The following is a 27,135-nucleotide window of genomic DNA, read 5'->3' as shown; positions in this document are numbered from 1 at the left end:
GTATTGTTTTACAGATATCCATTTGAAATGACATTTTTAATAAAGAACAAAATGGGAAAAAAAAAAGCTTGTAAATTTTGCCCCTCCCCCCATGCTCACTTCACGGATATAAAAAAAAAAAAAAAAACAACAACATCCTGGCTTAACTTTCCTTATTCCGCTAGGCGGTGGGGAAAACTGTTTGAGGTGTAAACTTTTTGTTTCAATAATAAAATGTTAATGTGTATATACACGTGTCTGTGGGAGTGTTCAAACACGGTAGGTCAGCTGATGAAGGATTTGGGGGTGACGAGCAGGCTGGAGGCATAGTCTTTTCTCAGCAGGCGGTCTCCGATGAGAGCCAAGGAAGGTCTGGTCTGAAGACCCGAACGAGGACGGCGTAATGGTGGCAAGCCCTGAGCTCGGTTGGAAGGCCCAACCTTGAACGACAAGAATTTCTCAAGAACTTAAAAAGAAAGAAATGCTGTTTGGTGCTGTTAACTTTAATTAAAAAATAAATGTGCAGAAATTTTAAATCAGTTTTTTTTTTTTTTTTTTTTCAAAGATTTTATTGTAAACGGCTTGGGGTTATGGGAAACATTTTCCCAAGTTTGATTTGTCAAAATATTTTTAATTAAAACATTTAAAAGTGAATTACGTTATAATTTTTAAAAATTTTTAAAATCAATTTTCATAATGGCTGAATATGTATATAGAAAGCAAATAATTTAGAGTTTGGAAAAATATGAAACAATTGTACTTTGGGGTAGGTTTAATGATTTTGGTGTGTTAAATTTTTTTTAAAAAATGTTAAGCATTCGAAAATAGGTTTTGTTGGAAACGTTTTGTCTATTTTCTTCCCAGTATGGGCAGCGGATGTTGTAATGGTCACGACCCACTTAAGTGCGTTCTACACCGCGGGTATGGGGCCACCGGTTGTCCACGGGAACCCGGGGAACTAGGAAAGCTCCGCCGGCCACCGTTTGTCCACGTCCGCCCTGCGGAAGGTGACCACCTCAAACTGGAGGCCGTGCGGGTGTTCGAACATCTGGACGTCCACCCGCCGGCCCCCCGGCAGTGTATCGTTGCGGCCGGACAACGTCATGCGGCTGTGCATTGTAGCGATGGTGTCCGCGCTGGAGGCCAGTTCCATGTCCGCACGCTCGGCACGGGATGAGCGTGTCGGCGCTGGTTGTCTTCCCCGCCTTGGTGGCAGCACACGCCGGGGCGGGCCTGTGCACGGCGGCCACGAGTAGAGAAACACACGAAATTATTTCCATTTTACGTTAATCTCGAAACGCGGAGGCCTCAGTGCGGCACAGTCGCGCATGGATACACCCGTCGCCAAGCAGCTAGCGCGGGCGTTAGCACCTTTTGTTTTTAGCATCGACAACCACAATTCCGAAGCAATTAACCACCCCCAAAATCCCCCCCCTCTCCCCTAATTTAGACGGGGGTTTCAAACGGGGGACGTTATGCACAGGTTTACAAAAACACCTCCACCGATTAGCGATGGAATTTATCGGATTTTTAGCAATCTTCTTTACTACTCTTTTTATGCCAGGTCATACCGGAGGTGTGACTTTTCCCTCTCCGAAACTGCGTAGTTGATAAACATGACGTCATGATTTGATATTGCAACTTCCAGAAAAGCATGCTTGCTTTATTTGAACCGCTTTTTAACCTAAACCAGCAATAAAATATTTGATGAATATGGAAATAACTGCATTTGTTTTTTGTCTGCAAATGTCCTACTGGCTGCGTTTTAAAACCTAATCCGTCGCTGAGTGTAGGAGTAACTACGGGCAACGCGTCACCGCCAATCACAGAGCCCGATTCTTGAAATTGACTAATCAGAGTGCGCGTATGTTATTCCTCACCACCAATCAGGAGGCGTTGGTTTGTCTTTCCGCACACTAGTCTGCTCGATGGAAGAGTTTGTCCGTAGTTGTCACTATTACGTTTGAAGAAAAAAAAAAAAAACTTAACTAGTTGAATAGTGATGTTTTTTTTTTTTTCATTTAAAAACGGATCCGGGAGGCTTTTCATTTTGGTAAAATTCGTAATGTTGAGTTTGACGTCGGGAAAGAATGAGAACAAGACATTCTCCTCCTCCCGTGCACGTCCACGTAGTGGAGAGCACACCGGTTCACGTTCATATGAGAAGGAGCCCCAGCAGGACCCCGCAGACGGTGAATACAAAATATATTATTAGTTGTATTTATTATCTAAAGAAGTAACTGTCTGCCCGCTTGAACCATTGAATTAAAGTATAGTTTGTTCATGCGCAAGAAAGCCCAGAGATCATGCAGTTCGACATCATTTATTTCATACTGTAGTGATAATCAGAATTAGGCTAGACCGCATTATTACTATACTATGCCAGACTTTTACTAGACTACTACTATACTAGACTATGCTGGACTAGACTATGATAAAATAGACTATTATTGTATGAGAGTATGGAATATTAGACTATGCTGGACTAGATTGCTAAACTCTTGCTGAACTAGACAATGGTAGACGAGACTATTACTATATCACATCTGCCTTGACCAGACTATTACTTTATTACTTTACTATATTAGACTTGAGTCTAGTCTAATAGTCTATTAAAGTTTAATAGTGTAGTCTATAGTAATAGACTATAGACTATTTCCATAGACTATACTATTAAATCACTAGACTATTACCATAATAGACTAAATATGATTAACTATTACTGTGGTTCACTAGATGATGCCAGAGTAGAATATTATTATACTATACTATAACACTATGCTAAACTACACTATTACTGTGCTATACTAGGGCTGACCAACTAATTGATTTAATTGATGTTTTTTTTTTTTTTTTTTTGGTCAAATCGATTATTTTTCAAAAAATAGATGTTCCCCTCCCTAATCGGCTTACCTAGCAGCCTCTTTGCCCAAAAATGTTTATTAAAACCAGACAATTTACCTTGCATGTATCTGGAGTGACATATACTGTATGCAGGATTTTGTTTCCATTTTCAGGGACAAAGATTCATTTTGTTTGGAAGCAGCACCTTTTGTTCATGTTAAGTTCAGTGAGTTTTGTTGTTACATATTAATTCCAAAGGGAATAGATGTTTATTTATTGATTTTGAATTGCCAAACATTTTAATTATTATATTAAAGGTCCCATGCCATCAAAATATATTATATATATATATATATATATATTTTTTTTTTTAAAATTTTTTTTAATTATTATTTTTTTACACCACAAAAACCTGACCCTGACACCCTGTTTCAGCTTTTTTTGAAACACATTGCAGGCATGAAATTCAAAATGAGAGAAAAAAACCCAACTGTCATCAGTTTGAACATTCAATATATTGTCTTTTTTCTGTACTCAATTGAATATAGATTAAAAAAGCATTTGGAAATCCTTGTATTCTGTTTTATTTATGTTTTACACAACGTACCAACTTGATTGGAATTTGGGTTTGTACTGTTATTGTACTAGACTAGATTACTATTACTGGGCGAGACTATGCTGGATTTGACCTTTACTGTACTAGACTCAACTATTACTGTACTAGATGTGAATATTACTGTACCGGACTATCCCAGACTCCAGAATTGCTGTCCTAAACTATGATTGCATTTGTTGTTGTGTAGGAAAGGAGTAGAGATGTTCAGGCGAGAGCCGATCGTGGGAGAGCAACAAGTCGAGCCCCTTGGATCCCTCCTGGAATCTCGTCCTGCAGACGAGATCAGGTTTCATGTTTTCATGTTGTTTAAACATCAGTATATTGTATGATTTATGTCTTATTCAGTGTTGCCACAGTTACCTTGAAAAAGTAACTGAGTTACTTTACTGATTACTTGATTTCAAACGTAACTGAGTTAGAAAAAAGTAACTTTTTAGTTACTTTCAGCAGCTGCCAAGTGGCAGGAATTTCACTTATCCACAGTACAAAAAAAAACATTAGCTTAACTGTACCCATTACTTGGTAATGTACGCCACACAAAAGTTACAGTTATAGCAACATGAACCAATAACTTAAATATTAGTGTAATTGAAGCCACATTAAATCAGCATCTTAGTGCAGATATTGCTGGTTAGAAAAATTAGCTGTAGTCTGATTACTCTCCTGGGGAAAGTAATGCATTACTTTGCTCATTGCTCAAAATAGCAGAATTTTGGAGTTACAAAGTAACGCATTACCGGCATCACTGGTCTTATTTGTCTTGTGTTTATGTTTTGCATTCAGAGAAGCCGAGCGCAGTCAGAGAACGTGTGGCGGGAAAGTGACGAGCAGGACGATGACACAACGATATTGAGGAAGAACCTCAGCCTGCTGCTCAAAGAGCAACAAAACAGCCAGCGTACAAACAAGTAACACTCAATAAACAATACACATGCTAAACTATGCTAGAATACAATATTATGAAATCAGACTGTCTTAGACTATTACTGCACTAATGTAGACTTGAAAATTATGATAATACACTGTACTATTAATATACTATACTAGACGATGCTAGATTAGACCATTACTAGACTCGACAATGCGAAAATAGACTATTACTATGCTACACCAAACTATGATAGACGATTATTATCCTAAACTAGACTAACCTAGACAATTACTTTACGAAACTGGACTATACTAGACTAGACAATTATGACATTAGACTAGTCTAGGCTCGGGTATTAATAGACTATAGCTCTACCACACTAGATTATCCGAGACTATTAATTCACTAAACAGGACTAACACTGTATGACTGTTACTATACTCGACTAGACTGTGCTAGAATTGACCATTACTCTACTAGACTCAGACCAGAGCGCTAAAATATAAAATACTAGAGTAGACTATAGCGTATCGAGACTATAGAGTAGACTGTGCTATACAAGACTATTACAATCCTAGGCTATTCCTAGTAGACTATGCTAAACTGTCACTGTAATTGAGTAGACCATGCTACACTTGTCACTAAACTATTACCAGACTAGATTGTTAGACTAGACCATATACAGTATGTCACACTCAGGCTCACGGGCCAAATTTGGCTCACGATGTAAATATATTTAGCCTGCGAGACCATATCAAATGTGTATTCGAGCTGGCCTCCCGGTATATAGCGACTGGACCGCTAATACTACAAATCCTAGAATTCTTTGCTCGTGTGTTGGCACGTCAGTGGAGACCGGCAAGCGCCCCCTCCATTTCTGCCGCAGTCATTAGCAACCATGCTACCAGTCTCCTCCGGCAAATTAACAAGCGCAATCGCAAACAATTTCCAATAAATATTGCATTTGGCCCGCGACTTTGTCCCAATTTTACATTTTGGGCAACTGTAGATTTGTTTGACACTCCTGGAGTAGATTATTACTATACAAGAATATATTGAACAAGACTATTTCTAAACTAGACTAAGCCAGACTATTACTAGATGACTAGACTATCACAGTATTATAGTAGACTATGCAGCACTAGACTATTACTAGACTAGACGATTCCTGGACTAAAATTGACTAGACTTGCCACTGATCTGTTTGGCTATATTGGATCAGCCAATATTTTAAATTTTATGCATTTATTTTGTGATCGCCTTTAATGTCTTAATTCATGTATCTGATTGATCGGATCTGTGAATTACGACATTACAGCCGGTACAGTCTTGTTTACTCCGAGGATGTTCCGCGCTTCTGTTGTGCATGTTTGAATCCAAAAGCTATAGTTTATTTTTAGCCCTGTCGTGTGTCTTGTGAGCAAAAAAAGCTGCATGTAAGCAGAAGTTCCGCCTCCGCCTCTGCATCTCCATCCATCCAAATCACAAATCTAATAGCATTCGTTTTAGATTTGTGATTGACCTGGTAAAAAAAATTGTATTTAAATTTTTATTTGCGTCAAAAAAAATACCATCTACAGTATTTATTTATTGAATTGTAGCTCTTGTCTCTTTAATTAAGAAAATGAATGGTTAATGTTATGTCGCTAGATGGTAAATTCCGCCTATTCACATCCACCCAATCACAGGTGCGAGCAGCCGCAATGTTGCTTATGTATTAATATGGAAGTAGAAGCGATGTCGGCGCGCAAAACATTTGGATGGAGGGGGCGGTCCGTTTGCGATGACTGACCGCCAAGCATTTGTTGGGGGGTGGGGGATGACGGACGCACAGCCAATTGGATTGGTTTTGTTGTGCCAATATCAACCAATGAATTAGAAAATACAAAGACAAAAGAAGAAAAAAAAACAACAACACCTGAATCAGAATTTCCCCATGTTATAAAACATCTTCAATGAGGAGCTGTAGTCCTCCTCCCCTTTTCCCTTCTTGTTAATGAGCAACAAACAGTTATGTTTATTTTGTATATTATTTCTTTATAATAGTGTGTTTTCATTTATTTCTGTATTGCACTATATTTATTTTTAACCACACTCTGATAAAAATGTAAGTATAACTTATTTTGGGATGGAACGGATAGATTGTATTTCCATTCATTTCAATAAGAAACATTACCTCGGTTTACAATCGTTTTGGGTTACAATCAGGGTCACGGAACTAATTCAGTTCGCAACCCAGGGTTCCACTGTACACAGTATATAAACAAATTATTTAAATCGATATATTGCTCCATCTTGTGATTGGATTGGTGATTGGATTATTTAAATTTGCTAATCAGTGATCGGTAGTATCTAGTATAGACTGATTAGTCTAGTATAGACTAATCAGTCTATACTCGACTTAGCTATGCCTGACTATTAAAGTACTTTACCAGAATATGACAGACTAGTAGACTATACTCGAATATGACAGACCAATATTATACTAGAGACTATTTCTGTACGAGTGTTGACATTGTGCCAGACTGTTGCTGGACTTGACTAAACTAGTCTATATGAGAGGTCTTTTAGCTCTGAACGAGTTTGGTCTGCATGTCAGAGGGCAGGTCCAGTCGTCGGAGACGGAGGTCCTGCTGCGGGCCCTGGTGGAGGCCGAGGTGGATGGTGTGGCGGTGGCCAACCAACTGACCTCCTTCAAAGAAACCCTGGACAGCTTGGCTAAGGTAACTCGTCATCCATCTTGTCCTTGGGTGTCGACCTTTTCACTGTGACATCACACGTATTTCCAGGTAACAAAAACTCTGATTGCACCACTTGTAAACAGACCCTTCTATGTCATTTCACCAAGGCAAAGCGATTGAGAAAACAGGGGAAATGCCTTGAATGATGATTTTCGCTTCTTCTCTTCAGCTGTGTGGGACGTGTCAGTCAAATATAAGATGTTATGTGAGGGAAACTGCCTGGAAGCAACTTGTAGCGCCAGCCATTTACATTTCAACAAGTTGTCACTCACTTTCTGCCACCTGGAAGTACCCTGGGGCCTATTGTTTACAAAAAGTATGAAAAGTTCTATATATGGTCAATGGCGGCGGACACTAACAAGATAGTGGACTCCGTAGGACAAGCGTCCTTCCAAGCTTCAGACATCCACGCTCACACGGCGGCGTCAGCTTCTCACGGAGAAGATGGAGATCTTTGACAATACCAACCACAGCCTCAGGGACCTCCTCAGAGACTGGAGTCACCACCAGGTACAAACAAAGTTTTCTAGGTGTATGGTGCTAGCCCATGCTAGAATAGTCTATGACGAGGCCAGACTATGCTAGATCAGACTATTACTGGACTACGCTACATTAGACTATTACTATACGTACTACATTAGACTATTACTGTACTAGACTAGACTACTGCTTTACGTACTACAATAGACTGTTACGGCACTACCCTGTACTAGACGAAACTCTTACGATACTGGCATATGCGAGACAAGAGTATTACTGCACTAGACTGGTAGAGTGGAATATTACTGTATTGGCCAATGTTTGACCCGACAATTAGTCTACTGGAGTAGTAGCCTTGAGGGGTGTGGGTAAAAATGTCAATTTATCAACGCATTGCAATTCAATATTCAGCAAATCCTCTCAATCGATTCACCTCGTGGCCAGTGAGACGCTTTATGTGTGATTTGCGTTGTATGGACGGAAGCCGCATTCGACCAAACAACAAAATGGCGACTGAAGCAAGCAGCTGCGGCAGCAGCAGCGTAAATTGAGCAACTCATGATATGCAATACCAACATGAAAACACGTCAGAAGTCGCTGTCCCGAAGCAGAGTTACGCTGAGTTAAGACAGCAGTTTTGGAGTCGTTGAAGTCTGCAGAAAGGATGGTGGCACTGACATGTGATGGTTGGCCTTCCAGAGCGACTACTGACCCCTACGTACGTAACCATGACTTTTCATTTCATTTCTAACGAGTAGGAATTAGTGTCAAATGTTCTGCAGACGAGAGCCTTGCAACGGAAGCCACACAAAGAGCAATAAAGCAAACTTGTTGACAGATGCAATAAAGGAATGGGCGTTGACAAAGCAAGTACTGGCAATTGTCATAGTGCTGCAAACATGCTACTTATTTAGGTATTACTTAAAAACCATGCAAATAATAATTGTAACCCCAACCCTAATAAGTAAAGAAATATTGTTTAAGCATACATGCACTTTACTTTTTCAATATAGAGCTGTCACCATCATGTTTTTACTTTTATACTTCTTATGCACAAATAAGTTACTTATTTATATACTTGTACTATACTTATACTTACTTATATACTTAAACTTACTTATACTATATTAATTATTTTTAATCATTTTTAATTGCCATTTCCAAAAGGAAATAAAGACGAAGTTTACATGCACTTTACCTTTCCAGTGTTTGTACACAACTGTCATATTTATTTTGTACTCCATATGCACAAATAACCTATGTGCACATTTTTAGTTTTAGAAGTTTTATTGCTTAAAAAATGTGACATGACGTACGAAATATATTTTTACATGGCACCAAAAATTTATATTTAAAAATTGTCAAATTTTACTCTTAATTATTTGTGTATTTCTACTTATTACTGAAGCGATATTGGAACATTTTAGTTAGTATTGAATCGAATCGAATTTCAACGTTCGATTTGCAACCTAAAGAAGCAAGTTCGAATCTAATGTGAGCGTCTTAACAATGCTCAGCATACTATACGACATTAGACCATTACTCGACTAGACTATGCTACAGGTGACTAGTATAGATTACTATACTACAACCCCAATTCCAATGAAGTTGGGACGTAGTGTTAAACATAAATAACAACAGAATACAATGATTTGCAAATCATGTTCAACCTATATTTAATTGAATACACTACAAAGACAAGATATTTAATGTTCAAACTGATCAACTTTATTGTTTTTAGCAAATAATCATTAACTTAGAATTTTATGCAACACGGTCCAAAAAAGCTGGGACAGGGTCATGTTTACCACTGTGTTATAGCTTCAGCTGTTCAACAGTCCGGGGTCTCCGTTATCGTATTTTACGCTTCATAATGCGCCACACATTTTCAATGGGAGACAGGTCTGGACTGCAGGCAGGCCAGTCTAGTTCTCGCACTCTTTTACTACGAAGCCACGCTGTTGTAACACGTGCAGAATGTGGTTTTGCATTGTCTTGCTGAAGTAAGCAGGGGCGTTGCTTGGATGGCAGCATATGTTTCTCCAAAACCTGTATGTACCTTTCAGCATTAATGGTGCCTTCACAGATGTGTCAGTTACCCATGCTATTGGCACTAACACAGCCCCATACCATCACAGATGCTTGCTTTTGAACTTTACGTCCATAGCAGTCCGGATGATTCTTTTCCTCTTTGGCCCGGAGGAGACGACGTCCAAAATGTCCCAAAACAATTTGAAATGTGGACTCGTCGGACCACAGAATACTTTTCCACTTTCATCAGTCCATCTTAGATGAGCTCGGCCCCAGAGAAGCCGGCGGCGTTTCTGGGTGTTGTTGAGAAATTGTTGATTCTCTGAATCTTTTGACGATATTATGGACCGTAGATGATGAAATCCCTAAATTCCTTGCAATTGTCCATTGTCCTTAAACTGTTCGACTATTTTCTCATGCACTTGTTCACAAAGAGGTGAACCTCGCCCCATCTATGCTTGTGAATGACTGAGCAATTCAGGGAAGCTCCTTTTATACCCAATCATGGCACCCGCCTGTTCCCAATTAGCCTGTTCACCTGTGGGATGTTCCAAACAGGTGTTTGATGAGCATTCCTCAACTTTCTCAGTCTTTTTTGCCACCTGTCCCAGCTTTTTTGGAACGTGTCGCAGCCATAAAATTCTAAGTTAATGATTATTTGCTAAAAACAATAAAGTTGATCAGTTTGAACATTAAATATCTTGTCTTTGTAGTGTATTCACCGGCACGGTGGAGACTGGTCAGCACATCTGCCTCACAGTTCTGGGAACCGGGGTTCAAATCCCGGCCCTGACTGTGTGGGTTTTCTCCAGGCACTCCGGTTTCCTCCCACATCCCAAAAACATGCGTGGTGGGTTGATTGGTACTCTAAATTGCCCGTCGGTGTGAATGTGGGTGCGAATGGTTGTTTGTTTTCTATGTGTGCTGCGATTGGCTGGCGATCGGTTCAGGGTGTACCCCACCTCCCGCCCGAAGATAGCTGGGATAGGCTCCAGCAGCCCGCGACCCTAGTGAGGATAAGCGGTAAAGAAAATGGATGGGTTGTTGAACATGATTTGCAAATCATTGTGTTCTGTTTTTATTTATGTTTAACACAACTTCCCAACTTCATTGGAATTGGGCATGTACAATAGACTATTACTGTGCTAAAATGGACTATGATAGATTAGACTGCTAGACAAGTACTAGTACATTACTACAGTAGTTGTTCTTTCTCCTTTCAGCAGAGGGAAGCAGAGAGACACTCTGAGGAGAACGAAGCCTTCAAGAGCAGACTGGCTGATGTTGAGGCTGAGAATATTGTGAGGACCATAACCAGCATAATATAATCATAAACACAGCCATAATCATCAACATAACCATAACTATAACCATCAACATAACAATTTCTACCACCACCAGCGCTATTAGAATAACCATTGTCATAACCACCACTGTAACAGTAACCGTCACCACCACCATGAACATAACAATAGTCATCACCATCACAGAACCAGAACCAACACCTTGTTGTGTGGAACGTGTTAATAGAAAATATCCTGATGTTTCTGTGTCCTCCAGAGACTTGTGTCCAAACTGTCCAGCAAGGAGAAAGAAGCCTCCCAGCTCACAGAGTCTTTGAATTTTGAGAAGGTCTACCATAACATAATCTTTTAAAACACCTCACTAACATGTAAACAGTATTTAACATGTTACAGTGAAGGATTTGTCTTGACAAAAAGACTGTCCTAAGCAAGACTGACAAAGTAGAATACGCTAGATTAGAATGTAGTATCACTAGACTCTAGACTCTGCAAAACTAGACTACTACTATGCTAGACTAGACTTGTACGAATGTATAATTTTGGTTGGATGGTTGTTGGTGGTAGGAGGGGCTGTGGCCACAGAACGGCAGCCACGCTTTTGTCAGACTGCCCCAGGGCAGCTGTGGCTACACAAGTAGTTTGTAGTTGTCAATGACTAATGTGTGGAATTGATAAGCATGTTTGAGTGCCTTGAAAAGTGCTATATAAGCAGTGTGCATTATTATTCATGAGTAGGCTATGCGAGATTTAAGTATTCTAGACTATATTACTAGACAATAGACTATGCAAAACTATACTGTAACTTTTCTAGACTATTACTATAGTAGATTATATAGACTAGACTATTGCTAGAGTAGAATAAGTGATTATTAAACTAGACTATTACTAGGCTCGACCTACCATATTATAGTACACTAGAGTAGACTATTCCTAGATCAGACCATGCTAGATTAGAAATTGATAGACTACACTATTGTTAGGCTTGACTTTTACTATGCTAGACCACACTCATACTTTGTTAGACGACAGTATTACTAGACTATGCAAGACTAGACTATACTAGACTATTACTGTACTAAACTGGATTGTGCCAAACTATTTTAATCCTATGTTTTACAATGCCAGATTATTGCTATACTATTTTATGTAAAACTACAATATTACTAGACGAGACAATGTCAAAGTAGACTACAGTATTATACACTACAGTTTGCTGGACCAGACTACGTTAGACTTGTTTGTCGGACTTGAATAGACTTAACTGTTACTAAACTTGGCTTGTCTATGCTCGAATATTACTAGACGAGGCCAGTGGTTCACAACTGTTGTCACTCCGGGACCCACATTTTCCTATTGTCGCTAGATCGATACTCACTTTTATAGGCGTTAATAAGAACCACTGTTTTATTGTTCAAAAATAACCTAGGAAAAAAAAACAATATTTTTAACATAGCTACACTGTTCTTATATGTTGAAAATTCCTTTTAGCAGACCATATTAAGAAACTGAAGATTAACATGAAAACTGCATGTATGTAAATTAATGAAGTCAAATTAGATATCACTCTTGCACAAATGGCGTCACGGTGGGGGACTGGTGAGCACATCTGCCTCACAGTTCTGGGGACCCGGGTTAAAATCCAGCCTCACATGTGTGGAGTTTGCATGTTCTCCCCGTGCCTGCGTGGGTTTTCTCCGGGTACTCTGGTTTCCTCCCACGTCCCAAAAACATGCATGGTAGGTTAATTGAAGACACTAAATTGCCCATGGGTGTAAATGTTAGTGCGAACGGTTGTTTGTTTATATGTACCCTGCGATTGGCTGGCAACTAGTTCAGGGTGTAGCCCTCCTCTCGCCCGATGATAGCTGGGTTAGGCTCCAGCATACCCGCGACCCTAGTGAGGATAAGCGGTGCAGAAAATGCGTGGATGGACTTGCACAAACTACTGTCACAAAATGTCTCTTGTATCTTTGCCTGATTTCTTTCAGGGAAAGTCCTTTACTTATTATCTTCCATGTACGATACGTTTCATTAGTTTTCTGACACATGCCTGTTAAAATACTGTTATTTTCCAAACAAAAGGCAAGTCTGACATGGGATGTGTATAAATAATTCACTGTACTCGGTTTATGACAAATTTGTACATGAGTCGGAAGGTGTTAAATCTATCACTAACGTACACTAACGGAGTATTGAAGTAATAATTACGGTATTTGTATTAAAAATAACATGAATGTGACAATCAAATGAGAAACAGTAAGTCGTATGTCGGTACCGTCATGAAACAAGCACCCTCTTTCTTTTTTACTACTTGTGCGCGACCCACCCAGAATGAATCTGCGACCCACTTTTGGGTCTCAACCCACCAGTAAAGAATCACCGGACTAGTCTATTACGATGATAGATTAGACTCTAACTATACCAGACTAATACTGTACTTGACTAAACTATGGTAGAATATAAATGGACAATGCCAGATTATACTATTACTAGACTATATTATGTCATACTAATTATGAATTTACTAAAATATGATAGACCAGACTATGCTAGACTATATAGGACTGGAATAGACTTTAGAATTACTATACTTGATTACTCCATGCTAAAATATTACTAGACTACGCTAGACTAGATTATTACTATACTAGACTACACTATAAATATGCAAGGCTGGACTATGCTATCCCTATACTAGACTAGACTAAGATTGATTAGACCATTACTAGACTAGTCTTTGTCTTACTATACTAGACTAGACATTAATACACTATGCTAGTCCATATAGAACTTGAATAGGGTGTTATAGACTCAGCCATTTATGAGTTGACTATCCCATCCTTTTCTAAACTCAACTAGACTACTTTACCCTGTTGTAGATTAGACAAGGACAAACAAGATTATACTAGGCTAGATTAGTACTCAACATTTTAAACACACGTTATAAACATGTAATAAGTGTCGAAGCTCACATGTTCATCTCGCTGTCTTCCATGTCAGGAGCACGCCAAGACAACGGAGGAGCTGTCCAGGATCTTGGCGTCCACTCGAGACCATTTGGAGTCTCAGCTCAGTCGAGTACAAGCTGAAAAAGTCACAATGGCCGCTCAGCTGCAGGTCCACATTCTAATTAAAGTGCAAGATGGTATACAACTGGAATATAGGCTATGATGTGATGTACCAGACTGTACAACACAGGACTCCTGTACCCCATCCCAGGCTATCCGACCCATCAGATATAACTAGAATGAACTGTGACAGATTAGACGATATTAAACCAGCCAGTACGAGACGATATGAGATTGGAATAGACTAGACAAGAAAAGGCTAGGCCATGATATACCTAAGTATGCAACACAAGACTCGACAAAATTAGACATTTCTAGGGGTGGGCTGGCCATCGGCCAACGGGCCTCTGGGGGCCGATGCGAAGTAGTTCCCGGTATAGTATGAAATCTGTCCCATATCACTCCCGCTCCTAGTTTCCTAGTTGTGTAAGCGACGACATAGTGAAAGCAAGACGGAGAAACAAAAACATAAAAAGAGTGCAAAGAAAATGAATCTCATCTCAGATGATGGAAAATGTGCCAAAATCTCAGATATGTTCGTTGCAGGGGCTGCTGTAGCTTCCAACCCTGGCTGGGACAATAGCAGGTTGAACACGTGAAGAAAGAAATCAGCAGGGGCAGGTGGAGGAACTGTGGGACAAAATGAGCCGCAAAGTAGACCTGCCTGTAAGCAGGTTTTAACATTTGCTCAATAAGGGACTTTGAGGTAATAGCAAATGTTCAAGACTGAGAAAATGTTGGATGAACAAGAAGTGTCCATTTTAGGCTACATCATAACATTTTATGTTTAGGTTAAAAGTGTGTTGAAAGGCTGCATAGTCGTTTGAATTAATAGGAAACCCTCTATGCAGTAGCCGAGTTAGTTTTAAAACAAACATGTATAAGTGAAAAAATGCCGGGGCCGATTTTTATTTATTTATTTTTTTGTGCCAGTCCGCCCTTGGTCATTCCCACCCTCGACTAACCAATGCTGTAGATTAAAATAGATTGAATTGTGACAGATTAGGGTAGATTTTGCTCAACTGTATAAACCTGGAATGGAGTCGACTAGAATAGGCTATGCTATGAAATGATAGACTATAAACCATGATATGCAAAGCTTTTACTATATGAGACTATTCCGAGACTAGTGTACTGTATGCTGTACTGTTAATAGACTATTACTTTATGAGACAATGCTGGACTAGACTAAGATACTCTACACAATTACTATTCTACACTATACTATACTATTACGACTCTAGACTATCCTAAACTAGACTAGTATTATACTAGACTATTACTGTCTGACACTATAATAGTCTACACTATGATAGACAACACTGGTACTAGATTAGTACTAGACTAGAGTATTCTTGACTACTCTACACTACACTATTTACAGACAACACTATTAAGATTACACTACAACTATTCCAGACGATTGGTTCTCAACTGTTGTTGTACCGGGTTCCGCATTTTCCTGTTGTTACTAAGTTGCGACCCACTTTAAAAGACGTTAAGAACAATAAAGAAACCGTTTTGTTCAAAAACAGCCATTGAAAATGTTTTAAATCATATTTTAACTACACATGCATGATGAAAGTGCCTATCAGAGCACCTTATTAAGAAACTGATGATGAACAACATGTACAATAATGAATATCTTGGCACTGATCTCTTCTTTTAAGGAAAGTTTAACATCTAATTTTTTTTTTTTATATTATTAGGAAATGGATGCAGACCAAAGCAACCGTAACAGTTTTAACAGTCTAGATTATTATGCTATAGAAACACCATGACGTTTTTTATGTGAGAGGCTGTTTAAATGCTGCCGGAAGTTGTCTTTACACACCGAGTCATAACATTTCTGATGCATGCCTCTCAAAATGTTATTTTCCAACAAAGTTAGTTTGGTATGTACATTAAATATTTCACTGATCCTTTGGTGGTGACTTAACCCAAATTTGTAAGCAAGTTGAAATGCACCATATAGCCTATCACTAACCTGCACTAACACAGTATAAAAGTCATGATTACAGTAAATACAGGTACATCTCAATAAATTAGAATAGTAGCAAAAGCTTAATTTATTTCGGCAGCTCAAGTCAAAAAGTGAAAATCATAGAGATGCACTACACAGAGTGAAATAGTTCATGATTTTTTCAATAGAGAGGTATATGTATAATTTCAATGATTATAGTTTACAGCAAACAAAAACCCCAAATTCACCATCTCTACAACCTACAATATTACATAACAAACAATCAAGAAACATTATTTTTAATATTGAAATTAGGCAGGAATTTGCCTAATTAATTATTAAGTGTTTAATCAAGCTATATAACGTATGAGTAGTAAAATAAATGGGTTTACCTATCATATTGTAATTTATTGAGATGTACCTGTACTTGTATGAAAAACAATTATAGGCCATAAAAATAAAACAATCCATTGAAAATCTGTAAAAACCTTCCTAACTGAGGATATTTTCTTGTACCACATGAAAATGTATTCTTACGCTATCCAACTTCGAAATGTTGTACTGCATGTCAGTAACGTCGTAAACTGAGGACCCCCTGTACATTTTACTTGCTGTCCGCGACCCACCAAAAATGGCGCCGCTATCCACTTTTGGGTACCAACCCACCAGTTGAGCATCACTGTCCTAGACGATGATATACTAGACTAGTAGTATACTAGATTATTACTGTGCTACACTGTACTCGTACTTGACTCGACCATGCTCGACCAGTACTAGACGAGACTATGATCGACTATTACTCGAGTAGACTATGCTTGGCTAGATAAAATTGACATACTAGACTATGTTAGACCACACAATGCTAGATTGTAATAGATACGATTATACACGACATGACTTTTCCCACATGACTATCCTAACCTGGCCTAGTCTATGACATGCGTGACTATACTATATTAGACTAATCATATACTAAACCGTCCCCATGTCTAAACTTGTGCCTGCAGCAAGCCTATGAGCAACGGCGGGAAAACGACGATGAGGCGGCCCTTGCGTTGCTTACCCAGCATGCCGAGCAGGCGTCCAGGCAGATGGGAGCCAGGCTGCAGGAGAAAGTACGCAAAGAAGAACTATCCTAATCTAGACTAGACTAGGATTGACTAGACTATACTAGAGTATGTCAGAATAGACACATCATATGCTATCATGTCACATATTAAACTATGATAAACTAGACTTTTCTAGATTAGACTATTTCTATGATAGACTATGACCAGACTGTGCTTCACTAGATTTAACTATTTCTATTCTAGACCATGATAGATAGACTGTTACTGTACTTGACTATTAATAGACTACACTATTACTAGACCAGACCATTACTGTTTAAGACTATACTGAACAAGATTAGAACTATACTATATTATTGCTATGCTAGTATAGACTATTACTAGACTTGAATATGATAGACTATTGTTAAACTGGATTATTCTTGACTAGACTATTACAAGAGTAGACTGTACTAGACTAGACTATGCCACACTAGACTATTACTATTCTAGACTATGCTATGACTGAACTTGACTATTGATAAACTATTATTAGACTATAGTAGATTAGACCAGGGGTGTCATCATCGTAGTTCAGAGGCCACATACAGCCTAATATGATGTCAAAGGGGCCGGACCACTAAAATCATACCATACTTAATATAATCATGAATTACAATTTGTTTTATTACAAAACAATTACATTAGGGAAATCTTTACATTTAATGACTTTTTTGATGTCATTTTACAAAACATCAGATTTCAGTTACGTGTATATAATATCTGATCACAGTGATTGTATTTTTAGGCACAAAAAACTAAAGCTCTAGGAAAATCATTATCTTTTTTTACTCAATACATTCAATATGTTTGAAGATACAGTGGGTACGGAATGTTTTCAGACCCCCTTACATTTTTCACTTTGTTATATTGCAGCCATTTGCTAAAAGCATAAACTATTTTTTTTCCGCAATGTACACACAGCACCCCACATTGACAGAAAAAAAAAATCATTATTGATATTTTTGCAATTTATTAAAAAAATAAAAACTGAAATATCACAGAGCCATAAGCATTCAGACCCCCAGGCTGTGAAACTCATATTTAACTGTGCTGTCCATTTCTTCTGATCATCCTGAAGATGGTTCTACACCTTCATTGGAGTCCAGCTGTGTTTGATTATACTGATTGGACTTGATTAGGAAAGCCACACACCTGTCTATATAAGACCTTACAGCTCACAGTGCATGTCAGAGCAAATGAGAATCATGAGGTCAAAGGAACTGCCGGAAGAGCTCAGAGACAGAATTGACTTCTGACTGATTTTTAATGGCCCAGCCAGATTCCTGACTTACACCCAATTGAGCATACCTGGAAAGACCTGAAAATGGCTGCCCACCAATGTTCACCATCCAACTTGATAGAACTGGAGAGGATCTGCAAGGAGGAATGGCAGATGATCCCCAAATCCAGGTGTGAAAAACTTGTTGAATCATTCCCCAAAAGACTCATGGCTCATGGATTGAACCCCGGTCCTCAGAACTGTGAGGCAGACGCTCTAACCAGTCGGTCAATGTGCCACCGTGCAAAGACTGCTGAAAACAATTTAGTACAGAATTGTTGCGATACAGGGCTCTATTTTCGTGACCAGCGCAAATCCGGCATGGGGCGTGGTGGCGTAACTCTGCGACGGGCGGGTTAGACCAGGTTGTCGTAATCTTCCAGGCGCACGCAGCCGGCGTATTTAACAAAAGGGGCTGTTTTGCGCAGGTGGGCATAAACATAACCGACTTTATTCGTCCCCAAACAAGTGTTGTACCCTGTGCGAGATGACAGTATTACTAGACTATTCAAGACAACACTATGACTAGACTATGCTAGACCAATTTATAGCCATACTAGATTATGCTCAACTAGAGGCTGCAGGAGACGGTACGTAAATAATGGTGAAGATTACTGACAGTCCCTGAAGGCAACACCTGCCTGTTGTTTTTGAAGGAGTCCCAGCTGGCCCAGGCGTTGTCCACGTGTAGTGAGCTGCGTCTGCGCATCGCCAAGGAGGCCACGGCCAGAAGTCAGCTGGAAGACAACATCACAGCACTCAAATTGTGAGTACACACAGTGTTATGCCATACCTGGCCATGCTGTCGTGGTACATTACGCAACATAGGATGAGACAAGTTGACAACTATCCTATCCTGCTGATTGAACTGTGAGAAATGTGTAATGCAGTATATTATATTGACTAGGAGACTAGACTACACTACACTATGCAAGACTGTAATGGACTAGAATAGGATATGCTATGATGGTAGAAAATTCCAAGTAAGACTCAACAAGATTAGGCTGTCTTATTCCGTAAATTATGTCAAACTAGATTGTGCTAGTCTAGACTAATACTATATTAGACTGCGCTAGGCTAGACTTGACGAGGCTGGACTGGAATAGGCTATGTTTTATTATGTAAAACTAGCCTATCCTAGACTATTATTAGACTAGCTTTCACTATGCTAGACTATACAGGGCTACATTATTGTTTCCTGGCCCATATTAATTAGACCATTATAGACTTGACTATGCATTAGACTAGATTATGCTAGCTAGAGTATGTAGACCAGACTATCCTATTCTGTCTGACATTAAAATATGAGACACTACACTACGTTGGACTAGACTATGACAGATTGCATAATGCAAGACTACAAAACGATAAAAAGATTATGATAGACTCCTAGACTACAGTATCCTATTCTATGACGTAATAGACTATGCTATACTAGTCAAATCTAATTTATTTATATAGCACTTTTCATACAGTAAAATACAACACAAAGTGCTTTACAGAAATTAAAACTGACAATTAAAATGGCAACAAATACTGTATACAGGACCCAGCCCCACATATAAACACAAAACTCACCCGCTTCAACAAGCACACCCGCACGTACACAGCACATACTAAGGATGGAACGGTTTTTGAAAACCGTCAGTACGGTTCGGTTCAACTGTTTCGGTTCCGATATGTTCCGTTCGGTTCATACCATGTACGACTCTTCTTTTTTTTCCTCATTTACCAACGAGGCGACTGTCACGCCACAGCACAGTAGCAAGTTAGCCAAGATGGCGGCGCCGACACGTCATCCACGTTATGCCTTCGAGCGATGCAACAGCCAATCATATTGCATGGGCAGAGCCCGTCCTGGACCAAATGGCGCCCTGGGCGGCTGCCCACATCACATCACACATAAATACATTAAATATGTTTGTAGTGCTGAAAACATATGCAAATACATAACAATATAGTGCTGAATTGTTGAGATATACCTTAAGCATCTTTTTCACCGTTTGAATTTTTCCTGATTTTATGGGCGGGGCTAAAACATAAATATAACACCTTTAATTAAAATAATTGTCCCTGCAAATTATGATCCTTTAATTTATCATGTAAATAGAACCCATGATCGCTGGATAACGCTACCTGTATCAATAATTGGTCGTATTAATTTGATAAAAATGAGTACAGTATATTGCCCAAATTTCTTTATTTCAATCAATTCCTCCACCTTTGCCAAACTTTTAGTTAGTAGCACCGAACCGAAAACCGTCACTACAAAACTGAGATGCGAACCGAACCGTGGATTTTGTGAATCGTTCCACCCCTTGCACATAAAGTATTGAGTAATAGTATAATACCTGGCAAGGTACTGAGGACCCAGGTCGGGAAAAACAAACCTGTGGGAGCCATCCACACTGATAAGTGTCAATTCCTGGACTAGACTAGACTTTGCCAGACTAAACTATTGCTATATTAGACGATGCTATACTACACAGTACTAGAATAGACTATACTACTACTATATTATGCGAGACTAGACTATTACTATACAAGACTACGGTAGACTAGGCTATGCTTGACTATATCGGATTTCACTCTCCAATGCTGTCAGACATTAAAATATGAAAAACTAGACTATGCTAGATTAGACTGTCATTTGCCTTCTCCCAGGCAGGTGAGCGAGTGGAACGCTCAGCATCACATGGCAGATGAGCGAAGTCGCGGCGAGAGGGAGGAGCTTCGAGACCAGCTCCACCGTCTAAGTGCTGAGAAGACCGCCATGGCGCTAGACAAACAGTCCTTGAAGGTACGGATCATCAAGGCATATTGTAGCAAGCTTCCTCAGGTGAGCATTAAGGGTTGGAGTTATCGTTCAGGCTCAAGTGACGTCCGGCGAGGAAAAGATGCGAGTCGCTCAGGAGGAAACGCGACAGGTCATGACATCGTACAAGAAACTCGAAGCAGTGTTGGACAAGTACAAGAGGAAGGTATGCTCTGGAGATCTGTAGCTCTAGAACACACAAGTATGTTAACATGCGAGCGTAGGGCTTCTTGACACATCAAAGAAAAACACTAGTATGCATAGTTTTCTGCAGTTCTGAGAGATCGGTTCCGAAAAAAATAATGGTGAATTTGCGACTGCCGAACCGTGAACCGCTGTACTGTATTATCTGATATGTAGACTGGACTAGACTACCCTAACAACCATGAAAAATTACACGATGACAGACTAGACAGTTCTGTGATATCCTAACCAGTCCTAGACTGCACTAGATTTTGCGCTACCAGATAACAAATTACACTATGACAGACTAGACTACCCTGTGACATCCTGCGCCTTTCTAGAATGGATTAGACTATACTAACCCTGACTAAACCATGAAAGACTAGGTTTTACTCGACTATGACAGACTCGACTATCCTATCATAGGCTATCCCATCCTAGACTGTTCTACACCAGATGATAAATAAAATTATGACAGACTACACTAAACCATCCTTGCCTGGACAAGGTTGTCCTGCACCAGGTGACAAAATTGACTATGACAGACTAGACCATCCTCGGCCCGACTGGACCGTCCTATTTAGATGATAAACTAGACTATGCAGACTAGACTATCCTGTTACAGCCTATCCCAGACTGTGCTATACCAGATTAAAAAAATATTATATGGCAAACTATTTTATGACAGACTAGAGTTCCCAGTGATTTCCTGTCTGAGCCTCGACTGGATTGGACTAGGCTGCCCTGTACAAACCAAGACAAACCAGACTATACCCAACTACACGAGTCATTTCTAGACTGGACTAGACAGTCCTGTACCAGATGATAAACTGGACCATCACAGACTAGACTGTGACAGATGAGATTATTTTAGAGAATACTATACTGTGCTAGACTAACTTGAACTAGAATAGGGTGGACTGTATAGGACAAGACTAGAATACCCCATCCTTGCCTCGACTTGACTAGACCATTCTAACCTGTCAGGCTTGACTATCATACTGTAAGTTGCTAGACCTGTGGTGTCGAACATACAGCCTGTGGTCCAAAACAGGATGAATTTGAAAGTGATAAAATATATAAAACAATGGAGTGCTGGGGACTAAGGATCAGTTTGAGAATGACTATGCTCATGTAGACAATGGAGTGGTAATAATTCCTAGGTCTTCAGAAGTTGATTTCATTGTAAAGTGCAATACTATATTACTATATACTGTATGTGGCCCCTGAACTACAATGAGTTTGACACCCCTGTGCGAGACTATGCTATTTTACGCTATCCCATTCTCGACTCAACTCCACTATCCTGTCCTAGAGTAAAGTATGCTAAACTAAACTATGCCAGACGATACAAAACAGGAATAGACTTGACTAGAATATACTTGAGTAGACTAGACTATCCCATCCTATTCTAGACTATCCTAAACTGTTGTACTGTCCTAGACTATGTCGGACTATGCTAATACAATACTAGACTGTTGTTAAAGTTGGGTAAAAAATATTAGCCTAAAGTATTTATGCCAACCAATTGTCCATCCATCCATTTTCCAAGCCGCTTATCCTCACGACGGTCGCAGGCGTGCTGTAGCCTATCCCAGCTATCTTCAGGCAGGAGGCGGGCTATACCCTGAACTGGTTGCCAGCCAATCGCAGGGCACATAGAAACAAACAACCATTCGCACTCACGTTCACACCTAGGGGCAATTTAGAGTCTTCCATCAACCTAGCATGCATGTTTTTGGGATGTGGGAGGAAACCGGAGTGCCCGGAGAAAAACCACGCAGGCACGGGGAGAACATGCAAACGCCACACTGGCGGGGCCGGGGATTGAACCCCGGTCCTCAGAACTGTGAGGCAGACACTCTAACCAGTCGTCCACGGTGCCGACGCCAACCAATTGTGAGTTCTTTTATTTGAGGAAAAGCCAATGAAGTTCCAGGAGACCAAATGGACAGTTGTCTGTCGTTTATTTGCAAAAAGTAACAACGCATTGGACAGATAGTTTCACGAGAGGTGCAACCATGTCTGCCTAAACAAAGGGGCGATAGCTATCTTATATTCTCTTATACTCTATATTACGCTCATTATATGGCAAACAAAAGATGTTAAACCTTCAGAAATAAGACCAGACAAATTACTTAGGCTTGTGAATATACAGTCACTCTTTTCAAAAATCCAAAGTTAACAATTTCACGGAATCATTTGCCGAATTTTTAGTCGACTCTCTTATCGATCCTATTTGGAATAATGGCGTTATTGCGCATGTTATACAATGCACGCAACATGTGGACTATTTTACATTCATAGATCCCAAAGGGCCTGCAGGTGGTGTTAATAGGTTACATCATTCTAACCATTCTGAGTAAGAATGGCGGATTACCACCAAAAGCAACAGTAATTTAACAACTACAAATTTAACTATACTCTACTAAAACGACACCACTTTAACTATCAAACTCTGTCTGTACAAAATAACACATTAAAGATTCATTTTAATGGCGTCAAAATGTGATAAAGTAATTTATATATAATAACTATAACAATGCATTCCAGGCAATAGTGCAGGAAGATTTTCCTGGTGTTACACAAAATCCGCCCTGCCAGAAACTGCGACTGGAAGTTTCCCTTGGCCTCTTAGGGGCAGTGTGGTGCGATGCATGCATAGAGTACACATTTCTGTAAGCTAAAATATTCGTAAAAGAAGAAAGTCACAATAGAACTTTAATAAATTCATTTTTCACAGATTAGGAAGAATATATAGCTGAGAGTTATTTTACCTGTCTGCGGTGTTCTGTGTGTGAATGTTAGTTTTTTCTAATGCTAATTTTAGCTAGACTTTCAATAGGGTTTTCTAGTGACTGTTACTATTAAGCTGGAGATCGCTAAAATGATGTCTTGTATTTAAATATACAATGTGTGTAATTCTTTTTGTTGTGCGTTTAGTTTTACAGTAAAAATTCCAAATGCGGTATCATTAAACGGCTGAAAGCATGCTCAGGGAAGGCAGAAGAACTTTCGTCACACGCTTGCTGCAAGACACACAAAATGAGTTCAGGGTGCGTTTAAAACGCAGAAACTTGCATACACAACCTGCACCGTGGCACATTGATCGTTTTTCTTTTATAATAACATTTTTATGATTGTGAGAGTCCTGGATATAATATCTAGCGGGCGTATTTTATTTTAGTCATTTAATTATTTTTTTTAAAATCTATTTAATGTCCCCTGGATGTTTTTCTCACCCAAACTACAAATTTGAGAATTGATAAGAGAATCGATCAAGAATCGAATCGCGAAGCAGTATCGAAAATGGAATCAGAATCGGAAAATTTTTATTAATTCCCTTCCTTAACTAGGACCACCCTATGATAACCTAACCCGTCCTAGATCGGACTACAGACAATAAACTAGACTAAACTAGGCTTAACTAGATTAGACCATGCTATACTAGACCGTCTAGGACTAGAATAGACGTGTCTATGTTAGAGTAGACTACACTATCCCATCCATGCCTAGGCTTAACTTGACTATCTTAACCTGGACTCAACCATGGCAGAGTAGAAAATACTAGCCCATGTCAAAGTAGATGAGACCATCCTAGAAGGGACGAGAGCATACCAGATGGACCTAACTTGATACTATGTTGGTCAGGCTCAGCAGGCGGACCTGCAGTGCGAGGAGCAGCGACTGAAGGTGAATGAAGCTCAGCTGGAGGCTCGGGAGGCTATGGTGGTGCAGGAACGGGAGCAGGAGCAGCTAAGGAAGGAGCTACTCCGCCTGCGCCAGTTGGAGACGCTCCCCGAGCGCCTGCGCAGGAGCGAACAGCAACTGGCGCAGGTGCAGCAAGAGGCCGATGACCACCAGAGGAGGAACCTGGAGCACAACGCCAGCCTCGCAGAAGTCAGACACAAGGTACCAGAAGGATCTTCTAGATCTCTGCATGTTCTAAACCGTTCTGTGGATGTCTTTGATCTTCCTGTTGCTGTTGTAGTTCTTTCTGTGTGTCCTAGGTCTTCCTTTGGATTTTCTAGATTTTTCCTTGGATGTGCAAAATCTCTGTATATTCTAGATCCTTCTTTGGATTTCTGAAGTATTTCTTTGACTGTTCAAGGGATTCACTCGGATGTTTTATTTTTTTGTGGGGGACGGATGTACTTAATCATTTGCTGTTCAAGAACTTTGGATGTTGTCAGTATTTGGAAGTTTTAGATATTTGGATGTGTTAGATCATTCTTTGGAAAGTTTTGATCTTTCTTTGGGTGTTTGAATATAGATTTTTTGATGCTGTATACTTTTTTTCATGCATCCATGTTGGTGTTCAGATGGAACAACAAGGGTCTCAGCTGGAGGCGTTCCAGTGTAGGAACATGCTGTTGCAGGAGGAGAACAATGTCCTCAAAGAGAAGATACTCAACCTGGAAAGGTCACAACTTGCTACTGCCACTTCCTAACACTGTCTGACACGTTTTAGGTCTTGTAACTGTCATACTACCGTTACCTGTCTGGGTCCTTTCTGAGACGTGACTTGTTGTCATATTAGTTATAAATGAAGAAATTAGCCAGGTGTTTTTGACAAGGGTGGCAGACTGGCCAGCAAATCTGCCTTATAGTTCTGAAGACCCGGGTTCAAATCCGGCCCCGCCTGTGTGGCGTTTGCATGTTCTCCCCGGTTTTCGCCGGGTACTCCGGTTTCCTCCCACATCGCAAAAACATGCATCGTAGGTTAATTGACACTAAATTGCCCATAGATGTGAATGTGAGTGCAGATGGTTGTTTCTATGTGCCGTGATTGGCTGGCGACCAGTTCAGGGTGTACCCTGCCTCGCCCAGCGTTGGCTGGGGTAAGCTCCAGCACCCCTACAACCCTAGTGAGGAAAAGTGGTATGGAAAATTGATGGATGGATTAACGTGTGTGTGTGTGCCCCTGCAGGAAGTTGGAGTCCATGCGTGTGGAGAACCAGGAAATGTGTGAGGCACTTAGCCTGAAGCAGGTCAGCGTACTGAGCGTAGAACAGCAGCTGGACCAGAAAAGTCGCGAGAACGCCGTCCTTACCCAACAGGTGCAGCAAGCACTGGAGGACGCCCAGCAGCAGGCCCGGCAAAGCGTGGAGAGAGTCCTGGACAAGGAGCGCAGGTCACAGTCCAAAGCCCTGGACCTCCAGGAACAGCTGAGCCGGGCTGAGGCCCAGCTCAGTCAACTGCATCGGAGCAAGGAGGAGGTAACCGCACACCGCAGCCTCCCGCCTCACTACGTGACTTTTGACTGACTTCCTTAGTTCTCAAGGTTGTTGGCAAGGCGGTTTTGAAGATTCCGTTCTAGATAGCTGTCCAGGTAGTTAAAATACTTGTCAAGGTACTTGTTAAGGTAGTTGTCCAGTTAGTCGTCAAGATAGTCCTTAAGGTAGTTGTGAAGGTGGTTGAAGAGTTAGTTATTACGGTCAAGATAATTGTTAAAGTAGTTGTCAAGGTAGTTATGGTCTTTGTAAAGGTAGTTAATGTAGTTGTCGAGGTAGCTGACAAGGTTGTTGTCAAGGTAGTTTGGTCAGGTAGTTGTGGAAGCCAAGTCACGTAAGTGTTAGGAGGGTAGCGACGCACCCCAACCTTCTGCCTCACGCCGTGACTTGTTCCCTTTTCCACAGATGGAGCGTCGCTTCCAGAACCAGCTGAAGAACCTGAAGGAGCGTCTGGATCAGTCGGACCAGACCAACCGAAGCCTGCAGAACTATGTCCGTTTCCTCAAGACCTCCTACGGGAACGTCTTTGGCGAGCCGTTCGTCCCCAGCTGACGTTCAAAAGCTACATTTCAATTTAGTTTTTGTTTTTAATCACAAATAAACGTGTCCATGTTC

At 40.2% G+C, this 27,135-nt stretch overlaps 2 protein-coding genes across 3 annotated transcripts; one reads left to right on the top strand and one right to left on the bottom strand.

Moving 5' to 3' along the window:
- Positions 1-132: 132 nt before the first annotated feature.
- On the bottom strand, positions 133-1,587 carry si:ch211-51h9.7 (uncharacterized protein LOC558400 homolog). The gene is given in 5 exon segments (XM_061672701.1): positions 133-344; positions 346-419; positions 879-915; positions 917-1,129; positions 1,131-1,587. Coding segments are annotated over 5 exon segments (534 nt in total). The 5' UTR covers positions 1,260-1,587; the 3' UTR covers positions 133-263.
- On the top strand, positions 880-27,135 carry odf2b (outer dense fiber of sperm tails 2b). 2 transcript variants are annotated; one of them, XM_061672480.1, is made up of 16 exons: positions 880-2,171; positions 3,627-3,725; positions 4,223-4,347; positions 6,910-7,033; positions 7,430-7,561; positions 10,789-10,863; positions 11,123-11,194; positions 13,867-13,983; positions 16,905-17,012; positions 18,945-19,054; positions 20,953-21,088; positions 21,159-21,269; positions 24,938-25,198; positions 25,609-25,709; positions 26,217-26,505; positions 26,926-27,135. In XM_061672480.1, exons 1-16 carry the CDS (start codon positions 2,070-2,072, stop codon positions 27,070-27,072), a joined length of 2,109 nt encoding a protein of 702 aa, XP_061528464.1. In that variant the 5' UTR covers positions 880-2,069; the 3' UTR covers positions 27,073-27,135. The 2 variants fall into 2 exon arrangements, with proteins under 2 accessions (XP_061528464.1, XP_061528463.1); XM_061672479.1 differs by having other exon boundaries at positions 10,786-10,863.

The sequence above is a fragment of the Phycodurus eques genome, chromosome 3 (assembly GCF_024500275.1).
Source record: "Phycodurus eques isolate BA_2022a chromosome 3, UOR_Pequ_1.1, whole genome shotgun sequence".
Taxonomy (NCBI): domain Eukaryota; kingdom Metazoa; phylum Chordata; class Actinopteri; order Syngnathiformes; family Syngnathidae; genus Phycodurus; species Phycodurus eques.
This window is presented reverse-complemented; position numbering and strand designations above follow the sequence as displayed.